We start from the raw sequence: 23,663 nt of genomic DNA on the forward strand, positions 1-23,663 counted from the left end.
AGATTTGCTAAATTAAATCCTTCTCTATTGATTTATCAAATAAGAGATGTGCTATTATCACTGTTGGTGAAGCCTTGCCACTGGGTTTGTTTGTTTGTTTGTTTTAATTAAGAGGTATTCAGAATTCTTCCAGAGTGTAATTCTAAAGAGTAAAGAGTAAAGTGGTGGAAAGAAATTGTGTCTTGCTCCAAAGGTGGAGTATCCCAGTGTTTTTCAACCAGTGTGCCGTGACACACTAGTGTGCCGCTAGACATGGTCAGGTGTGCCGCGAAGAAGGAAGCTCAGGTTCTGGTCTCGCAACTTTTTGCTGAGAGAGAGAGAGAGAGTGAGAGAGAGAGAGAAAGAAAGAAAGCAAGAGAGAAAGAGAGAGAAAGAGAGTGTGTGAGAGAAAGAAAGCAAGAGAGAGAAAGAAAAGAGAGAAAAAGAGAGAAAGCAAGAGAGAGAGAAAGAAAACAAGAGAGAAAGAAAGCAAGACAGAGAGAAAAGGAGAGGAAGGGAGAGAGAGAAATGAGCAAAAAGGGGTGGAAAAAAGAGAAATGAGAAAATGATTGAGGCAGAGAATGAGAGGAAAGAGAGAGAAACAAGAGAGAGAGAGAAGTGACTCTTAATTTAAAGCATATGGTAAAAAGCACCCAAAGAATAAGAGAGAAAAAAACTCCAGCCCTCACCTGTTTTTTGAAATGGTTCAAGAGTGTGTATACACACACACACACACACAAGGGTGGGGAGGAGACAGGGATGGTAAAAGAGAGGAGAGTGTCTTAGGGTGTCATTTTGTGTCTTTTTGGTTGGTGGTGTGCCCCAGGATTTTGTAAATGTAAAAAATATGCTGTGGCTCAAAAAAGGTTGAAAATCACTGGAGTATCCCATATCCTCTCAATAGCAAACAAGTATTTGATGTTTAACAGGAATCATTCCCATTGATGGACTTTGGTATAGGGATGCACTTTTAAACAACTGACATCATATACTTATTGTCTGGGGTATTTTTTAATTCTGTATTTCATTTATTCTATTGCTTAAGCTGCCTGGAGTGGCCCCAAAGGTGCTTTTTTTTTTTTTGCAAAATCAATTAGACTTTAGGGGAGGGGTTGTTTGAAAATGTTTCATTTCTCAACCAAGAAGTTCTAACTAAAAGTTGTAACTGAAGAAGCTTCTTGGATGAGAAACAAAATATTCTCAAAGAAAATTTATTTGGTAAATATATTCTCAGTGTGCCCCGAGAAAAAAAATATCTGCCTCCACCTAGGATCGAACTCACAGCCTCCTGATTGTGAGGCGAGAGCTCCACCTCTAGCCCACCGCACCACTCACAAGAAAGTCCAGTTGCCTTTGGAAAATGCACTTTTGAGGTAACAATGGCCTGGATGATTGAGAATCTCCACAGATATTCTGCCCAGCGTCATATAAATCAAATAAAGAAACATTTTTTAAAAACGATACTGATTTAGTGTTGTGGTTAGCTCTGGCCCAGCTCCTGCCCCAAGGACTGTGGATGTGGGGGAGACATCCACATGCTGCAGGCCTGTTTTGCCCCCGGTGGAATCGGCTAATGAAGGCTCCTCTGACCAAGAAGACATGAGTGACAGGGAGGAGGAGAGTGGGGCAGACAGCTCAGAAGGAGATCAATTATCTAGCTCCTCCTTGGATTCAGAACAAGAGTTAATGATACAGCCACGCATGCGGAGAGCGATGCATAGGCAACAACAACTGAGAGATTATTATCAAAGAAAATGAGGCCACCTGTGGTTGGGTGGGGCTGTGGTAATTAGTGAGGCTGCTATAAAAAGCAGCCTGTGGGTTTGGCCATGGTGGAGGATTATCTGATCGTTGTGTTTCGTGACTGCTTTACTGACTTTGACCTTTTGTGTGCTGATTTTTCCCCGCTTTGAAACTAAACCAGAGCAAAGTGTGTTTCACTTTGTGAAAGAAGGACTTTGAATTGCCTCACAGCTGCAAGCTAAGTATGACAGAACTGATAAGGGACTTGTACAAATTACCAGTTTGTTTGGAGACAAGTGCTCTTTGCTATACCAAAAGAGGGCTTGGTTCAAGTGAATTTTCATTATAAAGAACATTGTTTTGAATTTTCAAACGTTTGAGTGTCTGAAATTTGTACCTGTGAATTTTTGGGAGGAGTCTACCAGAGAGCCCGACAGAACATTTAGAAACAATTTAGAGGAAATATGCCTGATCCAGCTTAGTGCAGCTTCAAAACAATATCAATAGCATTTAGACTTATATACCGCTTCATAGTGCTTTTACAGCTCTCTCTAAGCGGTTGACAGAATCAGCATATTGCCCCCCACAATCTTACCCACCTCGGAAGGATGGAAGGCTGAGTCAACCTTGAGCCAGTGGTGAGATTTGAACTGCTGAACTACAACTAGCAATTAGCTGAAGTAGCCTGCAGTGCTGCACTCTAACCACTGCGCCACCCCGGCTCTAGCAACCCCCATCAGAGGTTCATACGAATCTTCCTTGGCTCACCTTGTGCGTGTCTGCAGAAATGCTTGTGACCCCTTTCACTCGGAAATCAAAGCACTGCTTTAAGGGAAACCCAGCCTTCTCCATGAAGACAATGAGAAAGCCTCCCAGGCAGGCATCCACATGGAAGGGAATATCGTATTTCACAGCAAGCTGCATCAAGACAAGAGGAGAACATACGTTTAGGTTTATTGGATTTATATGCCGCCCCTCTCCGCAAACTCGGGGCGGCTCACAACAATAATAAAAAACAGTACAGTACACAATACCAAATCCAATGCCCACCCATCCAGTTCCAATTGAAATTAATAATCTCATAAAAAGCAGTATATATAAAAAACAGGCACACAGTCAATCAATCAACAAAACAACATGGGCAAGGGGGAGGTGTTTTAGTTCCCCCATGCCTGACGGCAAAGGTGGGTCTTAAGGAGTTTACGAAAGGCAGGGAGGGTGGGGGCAATCCTAATCTCAGGGGGGAGCTGGTTCCAGAGGGTCGGGGCCCCCACAGAGAAGGCTCTTCCCCTGGGTCCCGCCAGACGACATTGTTTAGTCGACGGGACCCGGAGAAGGCCAACTCTGTGGGACCTAACCGGTCGCTGGGATTCGTGCGGCAGGAGGCCGTCATTTTCTTCTTAGTGAACTACTAGTAGAGCTTAATGAACTACTACGTAGTAGAGCTTGAAGCTTAATAAACACATTCATTACAGATAGTCCTTGGCATTCGGCCACCATTGAGCTGAACATTTCTGTGGCAATGTAAGACAACAAGCTTTGCTCCATTTAACAACTTTTCTTGCTGGGGATCACATGACCCCAGCAGGCGGGGGTGGCTACTTACCGCTACCACTGCAATGCGTGCGCAGCTTCGGGTCGCCAGTGTACACATGCATGCGTCCCAGCAAGATCTTTACCCATTTCTTTATACAGCGGTACCTCTACCTAACAATGCCTCTACTTAAGAACTTTTCTAGATAAGAACCGGGTGTTCAAGATTTTTTTGCCTCTTCTTAAGAACCATTTTCTGCTTAAGAACCCAAGCCCGGAAAAATTTCCCAGGAAATTTGAGAGCGGCACGAATGGCCCGGCCAGTTTCCTACCATTCCCCCTTTAATCCTGGCCATCTCAGGCCTTTCTGGGCTGCCAGAGGAGCCTTTCGGTGGCGCTTAAGGAGGCTTTGGCAGTCCAGAGCAAACAAAGCATTTTCCTTTCTCTGGGTGCTTGGAGAGAGAATAAACTTCTGCCAGCGCCCAGAGAAAAGAAACGTTCCCTTCGCTCTGGGCAGCCAAGGAGTCACCACAGTGAAGGAAAGGCGCTAAGCGAGTGAGAGGGGAGTGGAGCCCTTCAGCATGGGAAGGAAGATGCAGCAGGTAGCAGCAGCAGCAGCAGCAGCCAGTGTATGGGAGGCAGCCTTGCGCCTGGTATATTGGAGGTGCATGCTCCTCCTTGCCACCTCAGGGTCCCTCTTTTTTTTTTAAGCCTTAAAGTTTTGGATTTTTTTGATTCCCCTCCCCTCACCTTCTTCCTTCGGCAGTGACTGCCCTCCCCCTCTTCTTCCTCCTCCTCCTCCCACCCAAATTCCGAGCTTTTATTTCTTTCCTAATGGGTGTGCACGCATTATTTGCTTTTACATTGATTCCTATGGGAAAAATTGCTTCTTCTTAAGAACGTTTCTACTTAAGAACTTGGTCACGGAACGAATTAAGTTCTTAAGTAGAGTTACCACTGTATTACAGTGACTTTTTTGCTTCCACGCATGCACAGAAACAAAAAAATTGCCAAATTCTCTTTTGCGCGCGTATTGCCTCGTGACATTTTGCTTCCTGAGCATGCGCAGAAACAAAATGTCACAGGGATGCCTACACACCGGCGACGTGGAGCTGCACACGCAGCTCCATTTTTGCTATGAGTGCGCAGTGTGGTGCGTACCGGGTAGCAATGCAATACTTGACCCCAGGACACTCAACCATCACAAATACATGCAAATTGCCAAATGTCTGAAATGTTGATCGCATGACCAAGAGGATGCTGCAGCATTTGTTAAGTGTGAACAACAGCCATAGGCACTTTTTCCAGTGCCGTTGTAATATTGAATGGTCACTAAATGTATGGTAGCAAGTGAAAGATGCAGATTCGTTTACCAGCTGCATGATTCGCTTAACAATTTATAGTGATTTACTTATTTATTTACTTACTTACTTACTTATTCATTGGATTTATATGCCGCCCCTCTCAGAGGACTCGGGGTGGCTTACAACATATAAAATAAACAACATAAACATCCAAAATCCAATTAGTTTAAATTAATTAATCTAAAATTCCAGGACCATTAAAAAAACACCCCCCATTCAATCGTCTGATATACATTACATTGGTCGGCTGGGGACTAGAGTCTAATGGCCCAAGCCTGGCGGCATAGATGAGTCTTCTGACTCTTGTGGAAGGTGATGGGGGTGGGGGCAGTACAAATCTCTGGGTGGAGCTGATTCCAGAGGGCCAGAGCCCCCACAGAGAAGGCTCTTCCCCTAGGTTCCGCCAAGCGACATTGTCTAGTTGACAGGACCTGGAGAAGGCCAACTGTGGGACCTAACCGGTCACTGGGACTCATACAGCAGGAGGCGGTCGCGCAAGTAATCTGGTCTGATGCCATGTAGGGCTTTGTAGTTCATAATCAACATTTTGAATTGCATCCAGAAACCAATCGGCAGCCAATGCAGTCCGCAAAGTGCTGGAGAAACATGGTCATACCCATGGCCGTTCATGCGGCTGCATTTTGCATAATTTAACAATTGTATTTAACAATTGGGGCAAAAGAAAAAGTTGTAAAACTCACTTGACAACTGCCATGCTTAGCAATGGAAATTTTGGGCTCAACTGTGGTCGGAATTTATATATACAGTGGTACCTCGATTTTCGCGGGTTCAAACTTCGCGAAACGGCTATACCACGGTTTTTCAAAAATGTTAATTAAAAAATACTTTGCTCTTTTTTTCCCTATACCATGGTTTTTCCCGCCCGATGACGTCATATGTCATCGCCAAACTTTCGTCCGCCTTTAATAAATATTTTTTTTAATAAACTTTAATAAATAAAGATGGTGAGTAATAATCTAAACGGTTGCTCAGGGAATGAGAAATTGCAGTTTAGGGGTTTAAAGTGTTAAGGGAAGGCTTGTGATACTGTTCATAGCCATCTCTACTTCGCGGAAATTCGACATTCGCCGGCGGTCTCGGAACGCATCCCCCGCGAAAATCGAGGGAACACTGTATATATATATATTTAATTAAGTTTATAGGCCACCCTTCTCCATGTGGACTCAGGGCGGGAATTGCAGCATCTTTGTTATAAATGCAAAAATATTACCTTCGCTACTTCCTCAATGGAGTCAATACTTCCATGAGGAAATTGTGGGGCTGAACAGACCAACATGGCTGTGTTCTTGTTAATGGCTTTCTTCATTGCCTAAAAAATTAGGACAAAGTCATTACGGATCCATAAAACCTGTGTGCAAATTCAGGGAGGAAAAGTGAATCATCGTAAGAACTCCTTATATTAGTTTACTTCCTTTCCTTTTACCCACCCGCCTCTCTCAAAGGTTCCATCACTCTGTTCAACTCAAAATGTACTGGAAACATCTGGAAATGTCAGCGGTTGGGGGGGTTTACCTTCACATCCACCTGCATCAATTCTGTCAACGGAACATGCCGAATCTTAATTCTGAAATAATGGGCAGCCTTGTCAAATGCTGCATGGGCACTTGAGGGCACCAACCTAAAAAACAAAACCGACACTGAAAATAATGCATGTCAGGAAAAATTGGCAGTACGCCAGACCAAGCTGCTTTCCTTTCTTTTCTAGACAAAAATAAGACTGGTAGAGATAAGACTAATGGAGGAGAGGAAAAATCTTAAATTAATAGGCACACCCGCATAGAACCTCAAAGATCAGTTCCATCTTTCTACCTTTAATCTTTAAACTATATACAGTAGTACCTCTAGATATGAGTTTAATTCGTTCCTGAAGGGAGCTTGTATGTCGAACAACTCGTATCTGGAACAAATGGCTTTAGACTTTGTTTTTCCCCTCCGAGATAACCAGAAGCAAGGATTCTTGCGCCACCTAGTGGACGCTCGGCTCGTATCCCGAATCTGAGCTCGGGTCTCGAAAAGAAATTTCTCTCCCCTCGTGGCTCGTATCTTGGAATACTCGCATGTGGAGCAGCTCGTATCTAGAGGTACTACTGTATTTATTAATATTACTGATGGAACCAAAGGACAGATAATATCTCAAATCAAGAGTCACCTTTCCCAACACGATCCACTCAGTCTGTACTCGAAAATAATGCCCATTATCCACAGCCTTCTGGCATTCTAAAACACTGCACATTTCACCTTACCCATTTGCAGCAAAAACTAGAGTTTTCCCATTCAAGATTTCCTGGCAAGAGTTTGCTTGTTTGTTTCATTGTTTGTTTGTTTGTTTTGTTGTTTGTTTATTATAAGCAGATGGCGGCAGGGGTGAGGGGCGGAAGGCAGGCAGCCTCCCACGACCACATGCCCATTCCAGCACACTGAATCTTGGCTTTCCCCAAAGCCCGTGCAGCATATCCAGATCACCTGCCTCCTCATCACACCTCTGCCTCCGTCTACTGCTTGGACAGGTAATCATTTTACCTGCACTGCATGGGTTGCGGCTGCTGCCAGACATTGTCATCCCACATGTGCTCACCACCTCCTAGGTTGGCTATGTCCACCCCTTTCAGCTAGGGCTTATTTTTGGGTAGGGTTTATATTAGTCACAGGTTTAAAAATCAGGCTAGGGCTTATTTTTGAGGTAGGTACTATTTTTGGGAAAACACAGTAGTTCACTGTATTGAGATTCGCAAGAGAGTAGTCTTCAGAGAATTAGAAACCAACTTTGAAAATCCAAAGCGTTTCCAAAGCAGCACACAATACCTATAGCAAATGATCTCCTATTCAAAGGCACACAGAGCTGTTCTTTAGCGTTCTGGTTGGCTCTGGCCCAGCTCCTGCCCCAGGGAATGGGGAGGTGGATGCAAGGGAAACTTCAACATGTCACAGGCCTGTGTTATTGCCGACAGAATCAGTTCAGAGTTTAGTTTCCTCGGACGAAGAAGAACGTGGGAGTGACTCGGCAGAGGAGGGCTTGGCACACAGCCAAGGCAGTCAATCTTCCTTATCTTCTATTGCTTCAGATGATGACATTTTGGATCCACGCAAGCGCAGAATTATGCGTAGAAGAGACCAAGTAAGAACATATTACAGGAAATAAGGGAGGCCACCTGTGTTTGGGTGGGGCTCCAGTAATTAGGGCTGCTGCTATAAATAGCAGCATGTGGGTTTGGCCATTGTGGAAGAATATCTGTTCGCAGTTCGTTAGGAATCTTGTGTGCTGGACTTTGTTGCTTTTTCACGCCTTTGAAACCAAAGCAGAGCAAAGTGTGTGTGTGTGTGTGTGTGTCTCACTTTGTTGGAAGAAGAAGGGGTGTGAAGTTTCTTCACAGCTGCTGGCTAAGTACTTAATGACTGCTTAAGGGAAATTGTACAGACTACCCGGTTGTTTTGGAAAGAGTTCTCTTTGCAATACAAAAAGAGTGCTTAGTTTATTTTGACTTTTGTGATAAAGAACATTGTTTTGAATTTTCAAACGTGTGTATCTGAAATTTGTACCCTTGAATTTTCGGGAGGCTCCTATCAGAGAGCCCGGCAGAACATTTAGATTTATAGTAACCGCCTCAAAGAGACTTTGCCCATCTGAAATTATTTTTATGAAAGTAAACTAATGCAATTTTAAAAGCCAGATTCAGAGTAACAGAGAAAAAATAAAAAAGGGTTTACAAATATAGTATCTGCTTAAGTCCACAGACTCCTCACTTCCCTTTTCTTGCATGGCATTACAGTGGTCCCTCGACTTGCGCGTTCTTGATTAGCGCGAAACGCTGCAACGCGGTTTTTCAAAAAATATTATTTAAAAAATAAAATATTAAAATATTATTTAAAAAAAAAATTTTTTTTTTTAAAAAATTTTTTTTTATTCTGTTCCCTGAATGGAGACCGCCGGCCGCTCAATCGGGCCGGCAGGGAACAGAATGGAGCCTTCCGCGGCGGGGCTGGTAAGGGGGGGAGCCGAGGGGGGAGCAGCAGGGAGCCCACGTTGGAGACCCTCCGCGGCGGCGGGGGCTGCTGCTGTTGCTGCTGGCTGTTGTTTCCGCCGCTGCCTCTCTTAAGCTCGCCTGGGGGCGGTTGGGGGGGTCGGGCCCCGCGTCTCCTGGAGGGTGGCGGCGCAGCAGCCTGCCTCCCCCGCGCTTTACTGCGGCCGCATCGGGGCGGCGACCTGAGGGGGTGCCGCGAGCGGGTTGCGGAGCGGCGGCAGCAACTCCTGAAGGGGGCTCCCGCGCGAGCCAGCCGGGAAATCCTCGCGCCTTCCGCCCGCTCTCCCGACAGGCACTAAACTTGCAACTTCTCCCCGGCGCCGGCCGTGCAAGTTTAGTGCCTGTCGGGAGAGCGGGCGGAAGGCGAAGGTCCAAAGTCCGTATCCCTCCGCTGGAGGGAATCGGCGGGTACGCGTCTTTCTCTCCTTTCCCTCCCACCGCTTCGAATAGGTCCGGAAAAGACTCCGCCCTTCTCTCTTTAAAAAGCCCGAAGAGGGGATTGCGGAACCTCGCCCCATTGTAAATACAGAGCGGGAGGAAGGGGAGGGGGGCGGCGGCAAGGAACATGGCAGGGAGCGGAGGCGCGGGCGAGACCAAACGCCGCGGAAAGCAGAGGGGAGGACGCGGGGTCGAGGCGCCTCGGGCCGGCCAGCCCGCGTCGCCGCTTCTCGGCCCGGCGCCCCTCGGGTTGGACTCTCTTTCAGCCGCCGCCAGTCCGGAGAGCGTAGGCGAGGCGGCCCGCGGTTCACCATCCACATCCTCCAGTTTGTTGTTCTCATGGCGCTCTGGCAATTCTCCATTCCTTTCGTCCTTCAGAGCTTTTAAGAATGACGGTGAGCGGGGCGAATCGGGCGGGCGGGGGGTAGCGGCAAGGAGCCCGGAAAAATCACCATTGCATTGCCAGCCTCCGAATTTGCGTCGCTCCACCTTCTGCGCATGTGCGGCCAGGGCGCGCATGCGCAGAAGGTTTTTTACTTCCGCATCCAGTATAACGCGGAAATCGGTTAGCGCGGGAGGTCTTGGAACGTAACCCCCGCGCTAACCGAGGGATCACTGTACTGCAATAAGACAGTATTGCTTTCACTTCTCTATAGCTCAGGGTACTTTCCAACCTTAAATTAGTCACTAAATGTAATGATGGTTTCAGGCAAATCAGTCTCATGATCTATGCTTTCCAATTGGCTTGTTTTAAGCTCTTGATTATAATAATTTGTTTTTGTTTCGCTCTTCTTGAGGTCAAGCCAGAAAAAAGAGCAAGGCAATGTGCTACTTAAAAATAAAACTAGTTCCCTTCATAATGAATCCACTGGGACAACTAGAGAGACAAGAGTTACATACATTTCTGGATATTTGATCCCTTTTTCATAAGCCAAATCTCTGTAGGCTTTACAGGCCAGCAGGATGCTCTCTGTCCCCCCAGATGTCATCTATAACAAAAGAAATAAAAACTCATCAGGTGAGCAAATGATCATGGGAAAGCCATAACAGAACATACGCTTAGTCTCTATTTTCAAAAAAACTTTTTTAAAAATTTGAAACGGTAAACATTTTTTTAAAAAAAAAATAAAAAATAAAACTGGCTGATACAGATTAGCTACTGCAGCATTATTCTGAGATACATATATCTGCCTTCTTTCATAAAACCTTCTCACCTGTGTTTCTCACACTTGGAAACTTTAAGAGAGATGGACTTCAATTCCCAGTATGCTGGCTAGGGAATTCTGAGAATCGGAAATCCACACCCCTTAAAGTTGCCAAACTCTTCTAAGTAGTTAGCACCAGTGTAGAGTATATCTAGGACAGTGCTTCTGAATTATTTTCTGTTAAACCAAACCCCCACCCCCACCCCGGAAGAAGTAAACATTTTGCGCCCCCCAACTCTCCACCGGGACGATTGTTTGCAATATTCAACACATTTTCGCTGAAAAAGCTCAAGCAGCTTATTGGTGTGATTGGGGTGTAATGTGTTTAAGTGACACCTTAATTTATTTGGCTTCATGCTGTCCATTGCCAACATTTTTAGACAGAGTAAATATACTGGTCTTTCCTTGTCTCCCACCATAGTCATAGTGAAGCCAAGTGCTACATGTGCTTCAATGTATTTCCTCATCTTAGCTTTCGGGAGACTTACATTTGTTTCATTATCTCCATCTTTCTCCTCCTTTCTTTTCATCCCTGTTAAATATTTTTACATGATATCTCTTAAGGTTTTGTTATCTGCACTTCATATATTCTACTCTGTGCTGTGTGTTATTGTTTGGTGCAAAAAACCCGTACTCCTTGTGCCAAAAAAACCCCATGTTCCACGGGGTCACATGCCCACCCACTATGAGAAAAACTGAAGGGAAATCGTTGATCTTTACATGCCACAGCAATCCTAATAAATCTCTACAAATGATTTCTTGTGTCCTAAGATCTTGTCTAATTCCAACTGAAGATGCATTTACGTACAGGGCAGCAAACATTTTAAGCAATGTTTTGTTCTTCTTTCTGGACTGATTCAATAGACAAATATCGACAGACAATGAATTATAATAATTAAGGAATTGGACTAGCATTCAAGAGGCTTGGTTTTAACGACACCTTCAGCCATTCTGTCTTACTGTTGATTTGGAGGAAAAATAAGAACAGGAAGTGTTATTTGTACCACCCTGAACTCTGGAAGAAATGGATGGATGAGTAGGCATAATAATCAAGACAATATTACAGCTATCTGGTTCAGATTAAGATCATGTATCTGGGCAAAGGACAGAGTTTGGAATTTTCAAGCTCAGAATATTCATCTTAAATCACTATTGAATAAGGAAGGAAATGTCTATTAGTTAATTAAAGCGTTTGAGTATTATTATTACTTTGAACCACCTCCGTTGCTGGGCAACAAGACAGGCACGTTATTAGGCCAAGGAAATAGAGGCTCGATATAAAACAGGAGTCAAGACTCTTTCTAAAGCCTGCTTAAAAGCTGTGGTTTTCCAAATGACTTGTCACTTACTTGGGAGCACATGAATCATTCTCACAAGACCTTTTTTTTTTTTTGCTTGATTATTGCAGGACACTGGGCATTCAGCCAACACCGGTTGACTCATGAGTAGCTTACAGTTTTTTCAAACACAGATGTCTGATTCTTTCAACTAATACCCAGATTAAAAGGAAAACACAACGTGTAAGCAAAAAAGACAAGACAGGGGAAGTTGCTTTAACATGCCACATCAAAAACCGGTGAGAAACCTAAAGGGAGGATGGTACTGTATGTCCTTATAAAGAGGAATAAAGAGGCATAGAGAACAAAACTTCCTGTTGTCTCTTTTCTCTCTCTTTTTCTGGGTGGATTACATTCAATTACATACACAAAATCCATGAAACGTACTTCTCCCTTCCCCTCTGGCTGTACCAATTTCCAATTCTTGAGGAACTGTATTGAATATGTAACTAAGGAGTGAAGCCGAGAACAAAGGCTTTGCTCCAGTCCAAGTTAAATGGTAGAATTAGCATGCCCACAGCTCATTGGTGTATTCTAGCAGTGGGAAAAATAAAGACAATGTCAGTGGCCAGCCTGAAGAGCTGTATTGCCTATACAGTGGTACCTCATCTTACGAACGCCTCTTCTAACGGACTTTTCAAGATACGAACCCTGTGTTTAAGATTTTTTTGCCTCTTCTTCCGAACTATTTTCACCTTACGAACCCAAGCCGCTGCTGCTAAGATGAAGGGGTTTCTTCCCCCCCCCTTTTTTTAAGAAAGAAAAGGGAGGGGTGGCTTGGAGGGGGGAAAAGACTCCACTGAATTAACTAGGAGTACGGCATTTTTGCAAGCACTGAGGGGGGTGTCTTTTTAAGAAAGAAAAGGGAGGGGTGCCCCTCTTGCCTTTCTTCCTTCCCACTCACCCTTTAGCCTAGCTTTGCTTCTTCCACCCGCCCTCTTTAGCTGCTCCTCCCTGCCCTCTGTTCGCCTCCCTTCTAAAGTTTGGGATTTTCCTGAAGGATTTGCACACATTATTGGCTTTTACATTGATTCCTATGGGAAACATTGTTTCATCTTACGAACTTTTCACCTTACGAACCTCCTCCTGGAACCAATTAAGTTCGTATCATGAGGTACCACTGTACTTGCAATAAAGAGCTGAAGTGACTATACTGGAGTCCTGTCTCTTCATTCAAACTCCCAACTTAACACTAGCGACGAAGGTGGGATTTTGAGGAGAACAAAGGACAAAGGAAACGGACCCGGCATCCATGTGGCATTGGCCATCACTGCAGAAGTTGCTACGCTGCATCGGACATCAAGATGACCACACACGCCCCACCACCTCCATTTAATCCAACAAAGGAGAACTGGGACAAATATATGTTCCGATTTCAGTGCTTTCTGGAACCCAACAGTCTAACGGAGTTGCCGCACTTGAGGAAGAAAGCGCTTTTCCTCAGTAATTGTGGACCAGAAGTCATCGAAATGGCTGAAGCACTATCGGAACCAGAACCAATACAGCCAGTAACATAGTTGGTGCTACAAGAATTGCTAAAGGCACACTATGCACCCATATCCTCTCCCATGGTATATAAGCATGAATTCTACCACCGGATGCAACAGGAAGGTGAAATAATAAATCAGTATATTGCAGCTCTGCAAAACTCACGGCTCACTGTGAGTTCAGCAATATAGAAGACTCTGACAGATAGACTAGTTTTCGGGTCGAGAGATCTCTGCTTACAGAGAAGACTGCTAATCCCAGAACAAGCTGTGGGTTCCTAGATGTTTGTATTTTATGCTGATAAATTATTGACATAAAAATTTGAACTGAATATATTATATATAAAAATTAAAAAATTACCTAAAGTTTATGGGAAGTTTATGGGAAGCAACTATGTACAGTATATAAGTAAAACATAACCAAAAATGTTCACATATATTACAAAATTCTTATGAATTTGGGATTTCAGGCCTTATGCAAATAATATTCAGTAAGCATGAAAGAGCAAAATTATATTAATCCATTTCCATATATAAATCATTTTAGGAAACTTTATTCCCTATCAAACTCAGATGAAAATTACACTATTTTGTTCCCTTCCTTTTTTGTCTTTCTGACTAACTCTTTTTGTTTGTTTGTTTTTGGCATAGCTGAAATCAGACAACAACATGCCATTCCCAATCTTAAGAAGTTATCGTCTTGTGCAACTATGTTTTGATGTTTCCTAACTCATTGTTTGCAGAAGAATCCTAACCATTGTGAAAATACTGACAGAGAACAATACGTTGCTAAAGTCAGCATCCCATTAACCCAATGCTAACATTCTTCTCCTAACAATGGAGTGAAGTATTGGGTCATTGCATTATCACGTGCTGGTTGAAAGATAAAGGCGGGCTTTCTTTGAAAGGAGAAAAAATGCAAGGCATTTTCCTACTACAGCATAGTTAGGGTTTCATCATCTACAATGAAATTCTGTTTTCTTGCTTTGCTGGGTTTAAGAAAACAACGAGATCTGTAATCTTTATACCAGACTTTTCCAGAGGGCCTGCTCAGATCATTGGTACTATCGTTCCCATAAACCCCGTTCCCATAAACCCCGCTGGACATAACTGGTGACGGGAGATGGTAGAACTTATCTTTGGTGAAGCAGACCCCTTGTGTAAGAGGAAATTTGTCACTAGAGTAAACTGTGGTCATAGATCATAACTCCAGGTATCTTGAGCCATCTTGTATAAACGTAGAATTGAAAATAGGGAAAAGTCAAATCCATGAGCCACTGCCGGGGTGTGGGGGGGGGGGGTGATGGAGGAACCCCTGCATCTTTTTCATTTCTTTCCTCAGCATTATTCTTGGTCAGATTATTTTGAATTCTTCCTTTTCTGCGTTACTACCCAGCTAGGAAGATGAGATAATGGAAAATTGAACATTGAGAGAAAAGGACAATGAAAAAAACAGAAGTTGATGGGCCGTTTTTTTAGCTCACTTTGGTGGAAGACAATCTCAGAAGAAGTAAGTACAGGAAAATAGGATGTTCGAACTGCAACTATAGGGTAAGTGAAGGTAGTGAAAAGCAGAAGTTGAAAGTTCATGTGGCAAGAGCTACAAGGACCAAGACAAATAGAGTTGACCTTGACCAACAAAATGTGGGCAACAATATTTGGGCCATAAGGAACCATGTTATTTATTGCTGCAAAAGATGAACACCAATAGCCTTCTGGAAATCAAGAACAAATATATTTCCTGAGAAGAGGAAGAATCATAAACTAGAAAGAAGATTTGACTAGAGCAGATAGCCATGTCCTACACCAGGGATGGCGAACCATAGCAGGTGCGCTTGCAATTTCGGCACCCAAGGAAAACAAATCCTTGGGTGCTGAAATTGCAAGCGCATTTGCTATTGTGCACGTGCAAGTGCCCACGCTCATAATTCAATGCCCCCCTGCCACCGCACATGTGCATATGACCCCATCTCCCCCCATTTCCCGACTTCCAGTGAGCCTGGTAGGCCCGTTTTTTACCTTCCTCGGGCCCCAGAGGCTTTCTTGGAGCCCTGGGGAGGGCAAAAACATTCCTCCTCAGACGCCCTCCAGAAACAACCCATTTCCTGACTTCCAGTGGGCCTGGTAGGCCTGTTTTTCACCCTCCCCAGACTCCAGAGGTTTCCCTGGAGACTGGGGAAGATGAAAATGTCCTCCCCTGCCCCCGGAGGCTCCCCAGATGCCCCCCAGAGGCCAAAACCACCCTTCCACAGTCTCAGTGAGCCGAAAATCAGCTGGCTGGCGCACACATGTGCACTAGAGCTGAGTTAGGTCAACGGCTTGCATGCCAGCAGATATGGCTCCGTGTGCCACCTCTAGGACGCGTGCCATAGGTTCGCCATCACTGTCCTTTAGTTTCAACTCTGCTCTGCTTCTCAGATACTCAGTGTGGCTTCTTCCTCTTCTATAAGTAAAAATTGTAAGCAACTGTTTTGGCACTTATGAGAGCCAATATTATTTGAAATCAGCTAACTGCAGCATAAGAATGTACTATAAGTCTCCTGAAGTCTTACATGCTTATCTTTATCCTATGATTTATTGATTTTACTGCAATTGCTTTGTTTGATAGCTGTTGGCAGTCCCGTCATTATGTCAGGGCAAAGTCAGTAATTTATATAATATTGTTATAATTATGGCACATTGATGAGCACAGCATAGATATACTATACCAGATGAGTAAAGTAAGTTTTTGATTGAACTTTTAAATACAAATGCTATGTCCCTTTTGGCTCTGACAAGCTTTTATTTTTTTACTCACTATTTTGCTGACTTCAAGGTATTTTACACTGAAACTATATATAGAGTAGGAATGGGATGGGAATATGAATGACGGTTATGATTAAATATTCTTAATTTTTGCCTGCTCACTCAATCTGGGCTCATTTATGGAGATGAAAGGTCAAAGAAATTTGATCAGTGAAATATAATGTTGTTTGATTGCAAGATGTTATTAATAAGAGAATAGAGATAACATCTTTTGTGTCCCTTACTACATAGTGCTCTTTTAGATTTAATTGGTTTCAGAATCTTGAGATAACCATTGAGCAATAAAACATTACAAAAACAATTTATATACTGAGACATTTGACTACATTTGAAAACCCTTTAACATGCAGTAAAGATCATTTGTTAGATAAGATTTATAAAACTTCAAATGAAGAATCCAAATAGGTCAATGACTGACTGCATGATTAAATGGATGCAGGATACAATGCACCCATGGGAATTTCAGTGGAAGAATATCATAGTCATTTTGAACATTACATTTTAAATTATATTATTTGGCACCGTGATTAAGGCATCTGTCTAGAAACCAGGAAACTATGAGTTCTAAACCCACCTTAGTCCAAAACCATTGACACTTTCTCTCAGCCCTAGGAAGAAGGCAAGGACAAACCACTTCCGAAAACACTGGCAAAGAAACTTCAGCTGCCAACTAGAAAACACACACACTCCTCAAAAAAGGGACCCTAACTAGGTCAGCAGTTTGCAGCTTGGAAGAGACAACAAATAACATTCCTGCAGATCCACAGGAATTCAAGTTACCTTTACGATTTGGCATTCTTTCTGCCAATTCTTTTGTTACAACGATAGATTGCATGGAAATCTAGTGCACAACCAGTTTGTTAGAGAATGTTTCCAACTGACTCAGCCGCCCTCAGTCAGTTGAGAAGGGCGGCTGAATCTAAATGAATGAATGAATGAATGAATGAATGAATGAATGAATACATACATACATACATACATACATACATACATACATACATAGATAAATAAATAAATAAATAAATAAATAAATAAATAAAAAGCTAGCTAGCAGGTTTCTGTAATGATTAGCAGGACATTTTATATCCGTTCACGTAACTAAACCAATTCAGGATGCAAAAGCTAGATTTCTTTTTAGGATACTTTTGAAAAGAAATCCTGGAAAATATGCAAATGTCTATGGCAGTGATGGCGAACCTATGGCAAGGGTGACACAGGTGGTAGGTAGAGCCATATCTGCTGGTAAACGAGTCATCGCCCTAGCCATACATGTGTGTGTTGGCCAGCTGATTTTTGGCTCACATAGAGGCTCTGGGAGGGCATTTTTGGCTTTCAGAGAGCCTTCGGGAGGATGGGGGAGGGTGTTTTTACCCTCTCCCGGCTCCAAGGAAGCCTTTGGAGTCTGCGGAGGGCAAAACACGAGCCTACTGGGTTGACCAGAAGTTGGGAAACAGGCCATTTCTGGCCCCCAGAGTGCCTCTGCGGGGTGGGAGAAGCTGTTTTCGCCCTCCCCAGGCATTGAATTATGGGTGTGGGCACTCAAGCATGTGTGCTAGAGTGCACACCCGCTCTTTCAGCACCTGAGGGAAAAAAGATTTGCCATCACTGGTCTATGGATTGTTTAACATGTAAATGTAAAAAAACCCCAGTAGCTGCCTTAAGTGGACAAGGCTACTATGATAACATTTATGCTCTTACTTACTGTTCCACATGATTCAGGTCCACCATGAAAAAGCGTGCAAGCCATTCTCACAACCTCTGCTTCCATTTTCCTCACACCTGGGAACACATCTGGATGAAGAGGATTAGCCCATGCAAATTCCTCATAAACCTTGAAGAAAAAGAAAAATAGTCCCTTGAAACTATGCTGCCACCTATGTTCCTTCCTTTCCCTTCGTAAAGATGCTATTGTCCAGCTATATCAGTTTTCGGTCACAATTCAAAGTGTTGGTTATGGCCTATAAAGCCCATCATGGCATCGGACCAGAATATCTCCAGGACCGCCTTCTGCCGCACAAATCTCAGCGGCCGATAAGGTCCCACAGAGTTGGCCTTCTCCGGGTCCCGTCGACTAAACAATGTTGTCTGGCAGGCCCCAGGGGAAGAGCCTTCTCTGTGGCGGCCCCGGCCCTCTGGAATCAACTCCCCCCAGAGATTAGGGCGGCCCCCACCCTCCTTGCCTTTTGCAAACTGCTTAAAACCCACCTCTGTCATCAGGCATGGGAAAATTGATTCCCCTGGGCCGTTTCCGCTTTATGTATGGTTTGTATGAGATGTATGATTGTTTTTTTATTAAATTGTTTTAATCATTGGATTTGTACTGTTTTGTTGTTGTGAGCCACTCCGGGGGCGGCATACAAATCTAATAAATAATAATAATAATAATCATCATCATCATCACCACCACCTGACTGGTGATGAAATACGAAATCCAGCAGAGTGATCTCGTTTGCTGTGTTGTATTGTATAATAATATATGTAAAATGCAACAACCTCTTTCTATTTTCAGTTCATAGAGAATTACAGATAGTCCTTGACTTGCAACCACAATAGAACCGCAATTGTTGCTAAGCAAGACTGTTGTTAAATGAGTTTTGCTCCATTTTGCAACCTTCAGTTAAGTGAATCATTGCAGTGGTTAAGTTAGTAACATGGTTGTTAAGTGAATCTGATTTCCTCATTGACTTTGCTGGTTAGAACTTCATGAAAGGTGATCACATGACTCTAGGACAGGGGTCGGCACTTCTTAAACACTCAAAGAGCCACAAAAGTCTTAACTGAAAGCTCCCTGTTCAATTCTGGAACCAACTGGATCTATTTCCCCTGCCATAGAGACTCCTCTTAGCATAGCCTCTTTTCTCCTCTACTGTCCTAAATGAAAGCTGTGGAGCCGACGGTCAACAGGGAGCCACAGCAGAGGGTTGAAAGAACCACATGCAGCTCCAGAGTCACGGATTGCTGAGCCCTGCTGTAAGTCATGCAACAGTCATAAATGAGAATTTTAGCATCCGAATGTTCATCACATGACCATGGGGATGCTGTCCTTGTTTAGTGTGTCCCAAGCACTCCTGGGGAAGAAGTTTTTTAACTTTTAACCTTGAATCAACTGGCAGAAAAACTGAGCTCTCCTCTTCTTGACCCTTCACCGCTTAAAGAACCAGTTTCCAAAGTCTTTACATTTTTAAAACAGCAAAGTTTTGTTGACATTATAAGCATATGAAACTGAATCTTGACAAAATGGTCAATTAATTGTTATCAGGATCTTTGCAACACAATTGTGGCCTCAACTTCCTTTCTCAGATTTTACCTACTATTACAAAGCTGAAATAATACAGTGTTACTTAAGCATTTTAGGATGAGGAAAAATTGCAGTCCTTGAAAGACAGCAACACTCATCTGATGGGTTTGATGGGATTCCAACAGTCTCTGGAGCTGCATCCCTAACTCTCAATTTTATGCAAGGAAGGACCATTATTTTAAACAACCCAAAGATATGAAACATTAATTTAAAAAATGTAAATGGCACAAAAATATATGAAGGTCCCTTTCTAGTTCTCGTATTGCTTTTTAGGATGAGGGTTTTGGGTTTTGCTTTGTTTTTGCATCCTATACCTAGTTCAAATAAGACAATACAGTTTATACTCATATGTCACTAAAGAAACAAAGTACAGTAGCTAAATATTCAGCACTATTGTTTTATTTACATCTATTGTTGACTTTAATGAAAGTAAACTCTGAATAAATTTTAGAAAAGAACTAACACTGGAGATCACTGAACTCTATACTGTATGGTTTCTACTTTCTTTTACTTTTTTGGTATTTCAATTCTATTATTTTGTAGTTTTATGACTGTTATTTTATCAGCATTTTTAATCATACGGTGGAAGTGTTACTATTTTTCTACATTAGGTATCAAATAAGCCATCAAGAATTATTGGATTGCAATGGAATATTGGTTGCAATCAACCAATCAATCTCATCTGGAATGCACTGGTACAGCTTTTAATTATACACAGAGATTATAAAAGGCGATTCTGCAAGAGTTTTGTGCTTTATTACCTTAACGAGCAGATTAACGAGTTTATCGTCCCCACTGTACACGGTCCCAGATACTTTGCGGTCTTCCCAACGTACGTTACCTAAGAATGGAAGGGGGGAGGAAATGTTGACTCATTACATAAAAGCTCTTTTGGAAATCAAAGCCATACTTCTGGGGTCCCCAAACTTGGCAATTTTAAGACTTGTGGATTTCAACTCCCAGAATTCTGGCTGGAGAATTCTGGGAGTTGAAGTCCACAAGTCTTAAAGTTGCCAAGTTTGAAGACCTCTGCCATACTTTGTTTCTAGTTCACATTATCTTAGTAATTGTCAGTTTGGCATGCTGGTGTTTCCTATATTTGCAAAAGCAGCAGCTTAATCCTAGATAAACCAATTTAACACATATGCATTTCTGAAAGCATTGCCAGTTACTGGGTGAAACGTTAGACTGGTTTTCTGTACAGTGGTACCTCTACCTAAGAACGCCTCTACTTACAAACTTTTCTAGAGAAAAACCAGGTGTTTAAGAATTTTTTGCCTCTTCTCAAGAAGCAAAAAACTTACAAACCCAAGCCTCCAAAACTGTAAACAAAAAAAGGCAGGGAGAAGCCTCCATGGGGCCTCTCTAGGTATCTCCTTGGAGGAAACAGGGCTGGAAAAGACAGGGAGAAGCCTCTGTGGGGCCTCTCTAGGAATCTCCTGGGCGGAAACAGGGCCTCCATCCTCCCTTGGTTTCCCCAATCGCACGCATTATTTGCTTTTACATTGATTCCTATGGGAAAAATTGCTTCTTCTTACAAACTTTTCTACTTAATGACCTGGTCACAGAACAAATTAAGTTCGTAAGTAGAGGTACCACTACATTCTAATTCTAATTAATTAGATTGGTTAGTTAACTAAGTCTTCTAATCACAGGTAGTCCTTGACTTACAAGAGTTTCTTTAATGACCATTCAAAGTTACAACGGCATTGGAAAAAGTTACATATGACCGTTTTTCAAAGTTACCACCTTTGCAGGCTCCCCATGGTCACGTGATCAAAATTCAGATGTTTGGCAACTGATCCATACTTATGATAGTCACAGTGTACTGTGGTCAAATGATTCCCTTGTACCACTTTCTGACAAGATAAGTCAATGGGAAAGACAGATTAACTTAACAATGGTGGCAAGAAATGTCATAAAGTGGGGCAAACCTCACTTAACTAGAGAAATTTTGGGCACAGCTGTGGTTGTTGAGGACTACCTGTATAGTTAAGCACAGAATGTCTAGCTACATTTAGAGCTGGAAGTTGGAATTCATAACTTTGGGAGCAAATTTCTGTAGGACACACCTAACAGCTACATCTTCAGCATGCAACTTATAGGTTTACTTTTTTGCAATTGGCAGTGGGGAAAGACAAGGAAAGGCAACCGATTTTTACATTCTAAAGCACCTAAAACAATGATAGATCATTTTCAGATTTCAACGAAAGATTTATTATGAGTTGGGAGAATCATGATGACAGTCAACGTCACAATGGAAACAGATCAGATCTTACATTTTTTGACCTCTTTAAAGGCCTCTATATCGGTTATTAGATAATACCACATCTTTTCTCTTATTCAGATCTACAGTCATAGGATTGGCAAAGGATGACAGATTTTTTTTTCACATTCCAATAGATCCTCAGTATCATACCCAAAGTGCTGTACTCTTTCAGCTTCTTCATCAATTCTGGCTGGCTGAGACCTGTTGCTGGCAGGCTCTTGAGGTAGTTGTCTTGCAAAAAGGGCAATTTGACAAACATCTCATCCAAAGTCTTGTTTATCTGTTGCTGGATCTATAAATGGCAAAGAACACATGTAAAACTACTAATAAAATAGATTTTTTTTTTTTAAAGGCACCCTTTAGCTGCAGATCTTTTGTTAAAAACAACAATCATAAGGCTTGTTCTCACATAATTCTAAGCTAGAATAGCCAGGAGTGAGTTCAAATTATTCTTATTATTACCAATGGTTCTGTGGCGTGGCTAGGTGGGAAAGTAGGTGTGACATCACTTGACATCACTCACGCACACTCAGTTACGTGATCCCCCACCTAAGCCATGCCCACTGAAGTGGCGATGAAAAAATTTTGGGGACTCTGACAGTGGGGGAGTGGGGAGAGGGGAAAGAGAGGGGGAAAACTCTCAAAAATAGACCGCCAGAGGATTTAGGGTGTGGAAAAGCCATTTCCTGGAAGGAATTGAAGATATTCAACTTTGCAGCCCAGAGGACATGCTTATGTTTATAAATCCAGTGGGGTGGGGGTCAGTGTTCCCTCTAATTTTTTTGGGGGGTGGGCGGAAAAGTATAGTGTCTGAGCGGCAGTCCCTTCGGGACTGGGCGGCACAGAAACAAACAAATAAATAAATAAATAAATAAATAAATAAATAAATAAATAAAATAAACAAACAAACAAACAAACAAACAAACAAATAAACAAACAAACAACAAACAAACAAAAAACCCACCCTGTTTTGCCTCAGAGAATTTCAAAATAAAATACTGTACTGTATGTCTATAACAGTGAGCTCATAATAGGGCAACTCTATCAATATCAAAATGCCACTTAAATAGTTGAGCTAGTTTCAAACTAGATTTTGATTTTCTTTCTCTCTTCCTTACTCCCATTCTTTTTCTTCCTCTCTTTTTTCTATCTGTTTCTCTATCTTCCTCTCTTCCTCTCTCTCTCCTTCCCTCTCACTCTTTCCCTCTCGGCTTCTGGGCAGGTTTGGAAAACTCTGAGTTGATGATGATTTTTAAGTGAGCGATTGCTCACTGCTCAGCTTTGAGGGAACTATGGTGGGGGTGGGAGGGACAACAGGAAGGAAAGGATGGGAGATAGGAAAAAATGCAGGTGAGGCACTGGACTGCACAAGCAGGGTGGGAGGAAATAGCAATAGCTTTTAGACTTATATACCACTTCAATAAGGGAATAAGGAGATCGCTGACGATTTCAATAGCTACTTCTGTTCAGTTTTCTCAAAAGACACCTTACAATACAATACTATAGATGGATATAGCAATGCTTCCAGCTGTACGGATTCAGCTCCAGTGATCTTAAAAGCCGATGTCTTAGAAGAACTTGAACGATTAAAGATAAATAAGGCAATGGGTCCAGATGGCATCCACCCCAGAGTTCTTAAAGAACTCAGATTTGTCACTGCTACCCCCCTGACTGATTTGTTTAACCAATCCCTGTTAACAGGAGATGTTCCTGAGGATTGGAGAATGGCCAGTGTTGTGCCTATCCACAAGAAGGGCAGTAGAGAAGAAGCTGGTAACTACAGGCCAGTTAGCTTGACATCAGTTGTAGTTAAAATGATGGAGACTCTACTCAAAAAGAGGATAAATCAGCACCTAAAAAACAATAACTTATTGGACAAAATCAGCATGGCTTTACTGAAAGCAAATCATGTCAGACTAATCTCATTGATTTCTTTGGCTATGTCACAAAGGTGTTGGATGAAGGTGGTGCCGTGGATATTGCCTATCTGGACTTCAGCAAAGCCTTTGATACGGTTCCACATAAAAAGCTGATAGATAAATTAGTGAAGATTGGACTTAATCCCTAGGTAGTTCAGTGGATTTGCAGCTGGCTGAAGCGTAGACATCAGAGAGTTATTGTTAATGGCGAGTATTCTGAGCAGAGACAGGTTACAAGTAGTGTGC

At 42.6% G+C, this 23,663-nt stretch overlaps 1 protein-coding gene across 1 annotated transcript in view; it reads right to left on the bottom strand.

The window, feature by feature from the left end:
- SGPL1 (sphingosine-1-phosphate lyase 1) overlaps positions 1-23,663 on the bottom strand; it is a 63,105-nt gene that overhangs the window by 12,864 nt on the left and 26,578 nt on the right. Inside the window, exons 4-10 of the mRNA XM_070752212.1 lie at positions 21,649-21,790; positions 19,991-20,070; positions 17,634-17,762; positions 9,998-10,086; positions 6,153-6,258; positions 5,851-5,949; positions 2,491-2,640 (exon numbers count right to left, since the gene is read on the bottom strand). Of these exons, the coding sequence (XP_070608313.1) occupies positions 2,491-2,640; positions 5,851-5,949; positions 6,153-6,258; positions 9,998-10,086; positions 17,634-17,762; positions 19,991-20,070; positions 21,649-21,790 (795 nt within the window). The remainder of the gene's footprint in view (positions 1-2,490; positions 2,641-5,850; positions 5,950-6,152; positions 6,259-9,997; positions 10,087-17,633; positions 17,763-19,990; positions 20,071-21,648; positions 21,791-23,663) is intronic.

This window comes from Erythrolamprus reginae, chromosome 5 (genome assembly GCF_031021105.1).
Source record: "Erythrolamprus reginae isolate rEryReg1 chromosome 5, rEryReg1.hap1, whole genome shotgun sequence".
NCBI lineage: Eukaryota > Metazoa > Chordata > Lepidosauria > Squamata > Dipsadidae > Erythrolamprus > Erythrolamprus reginae.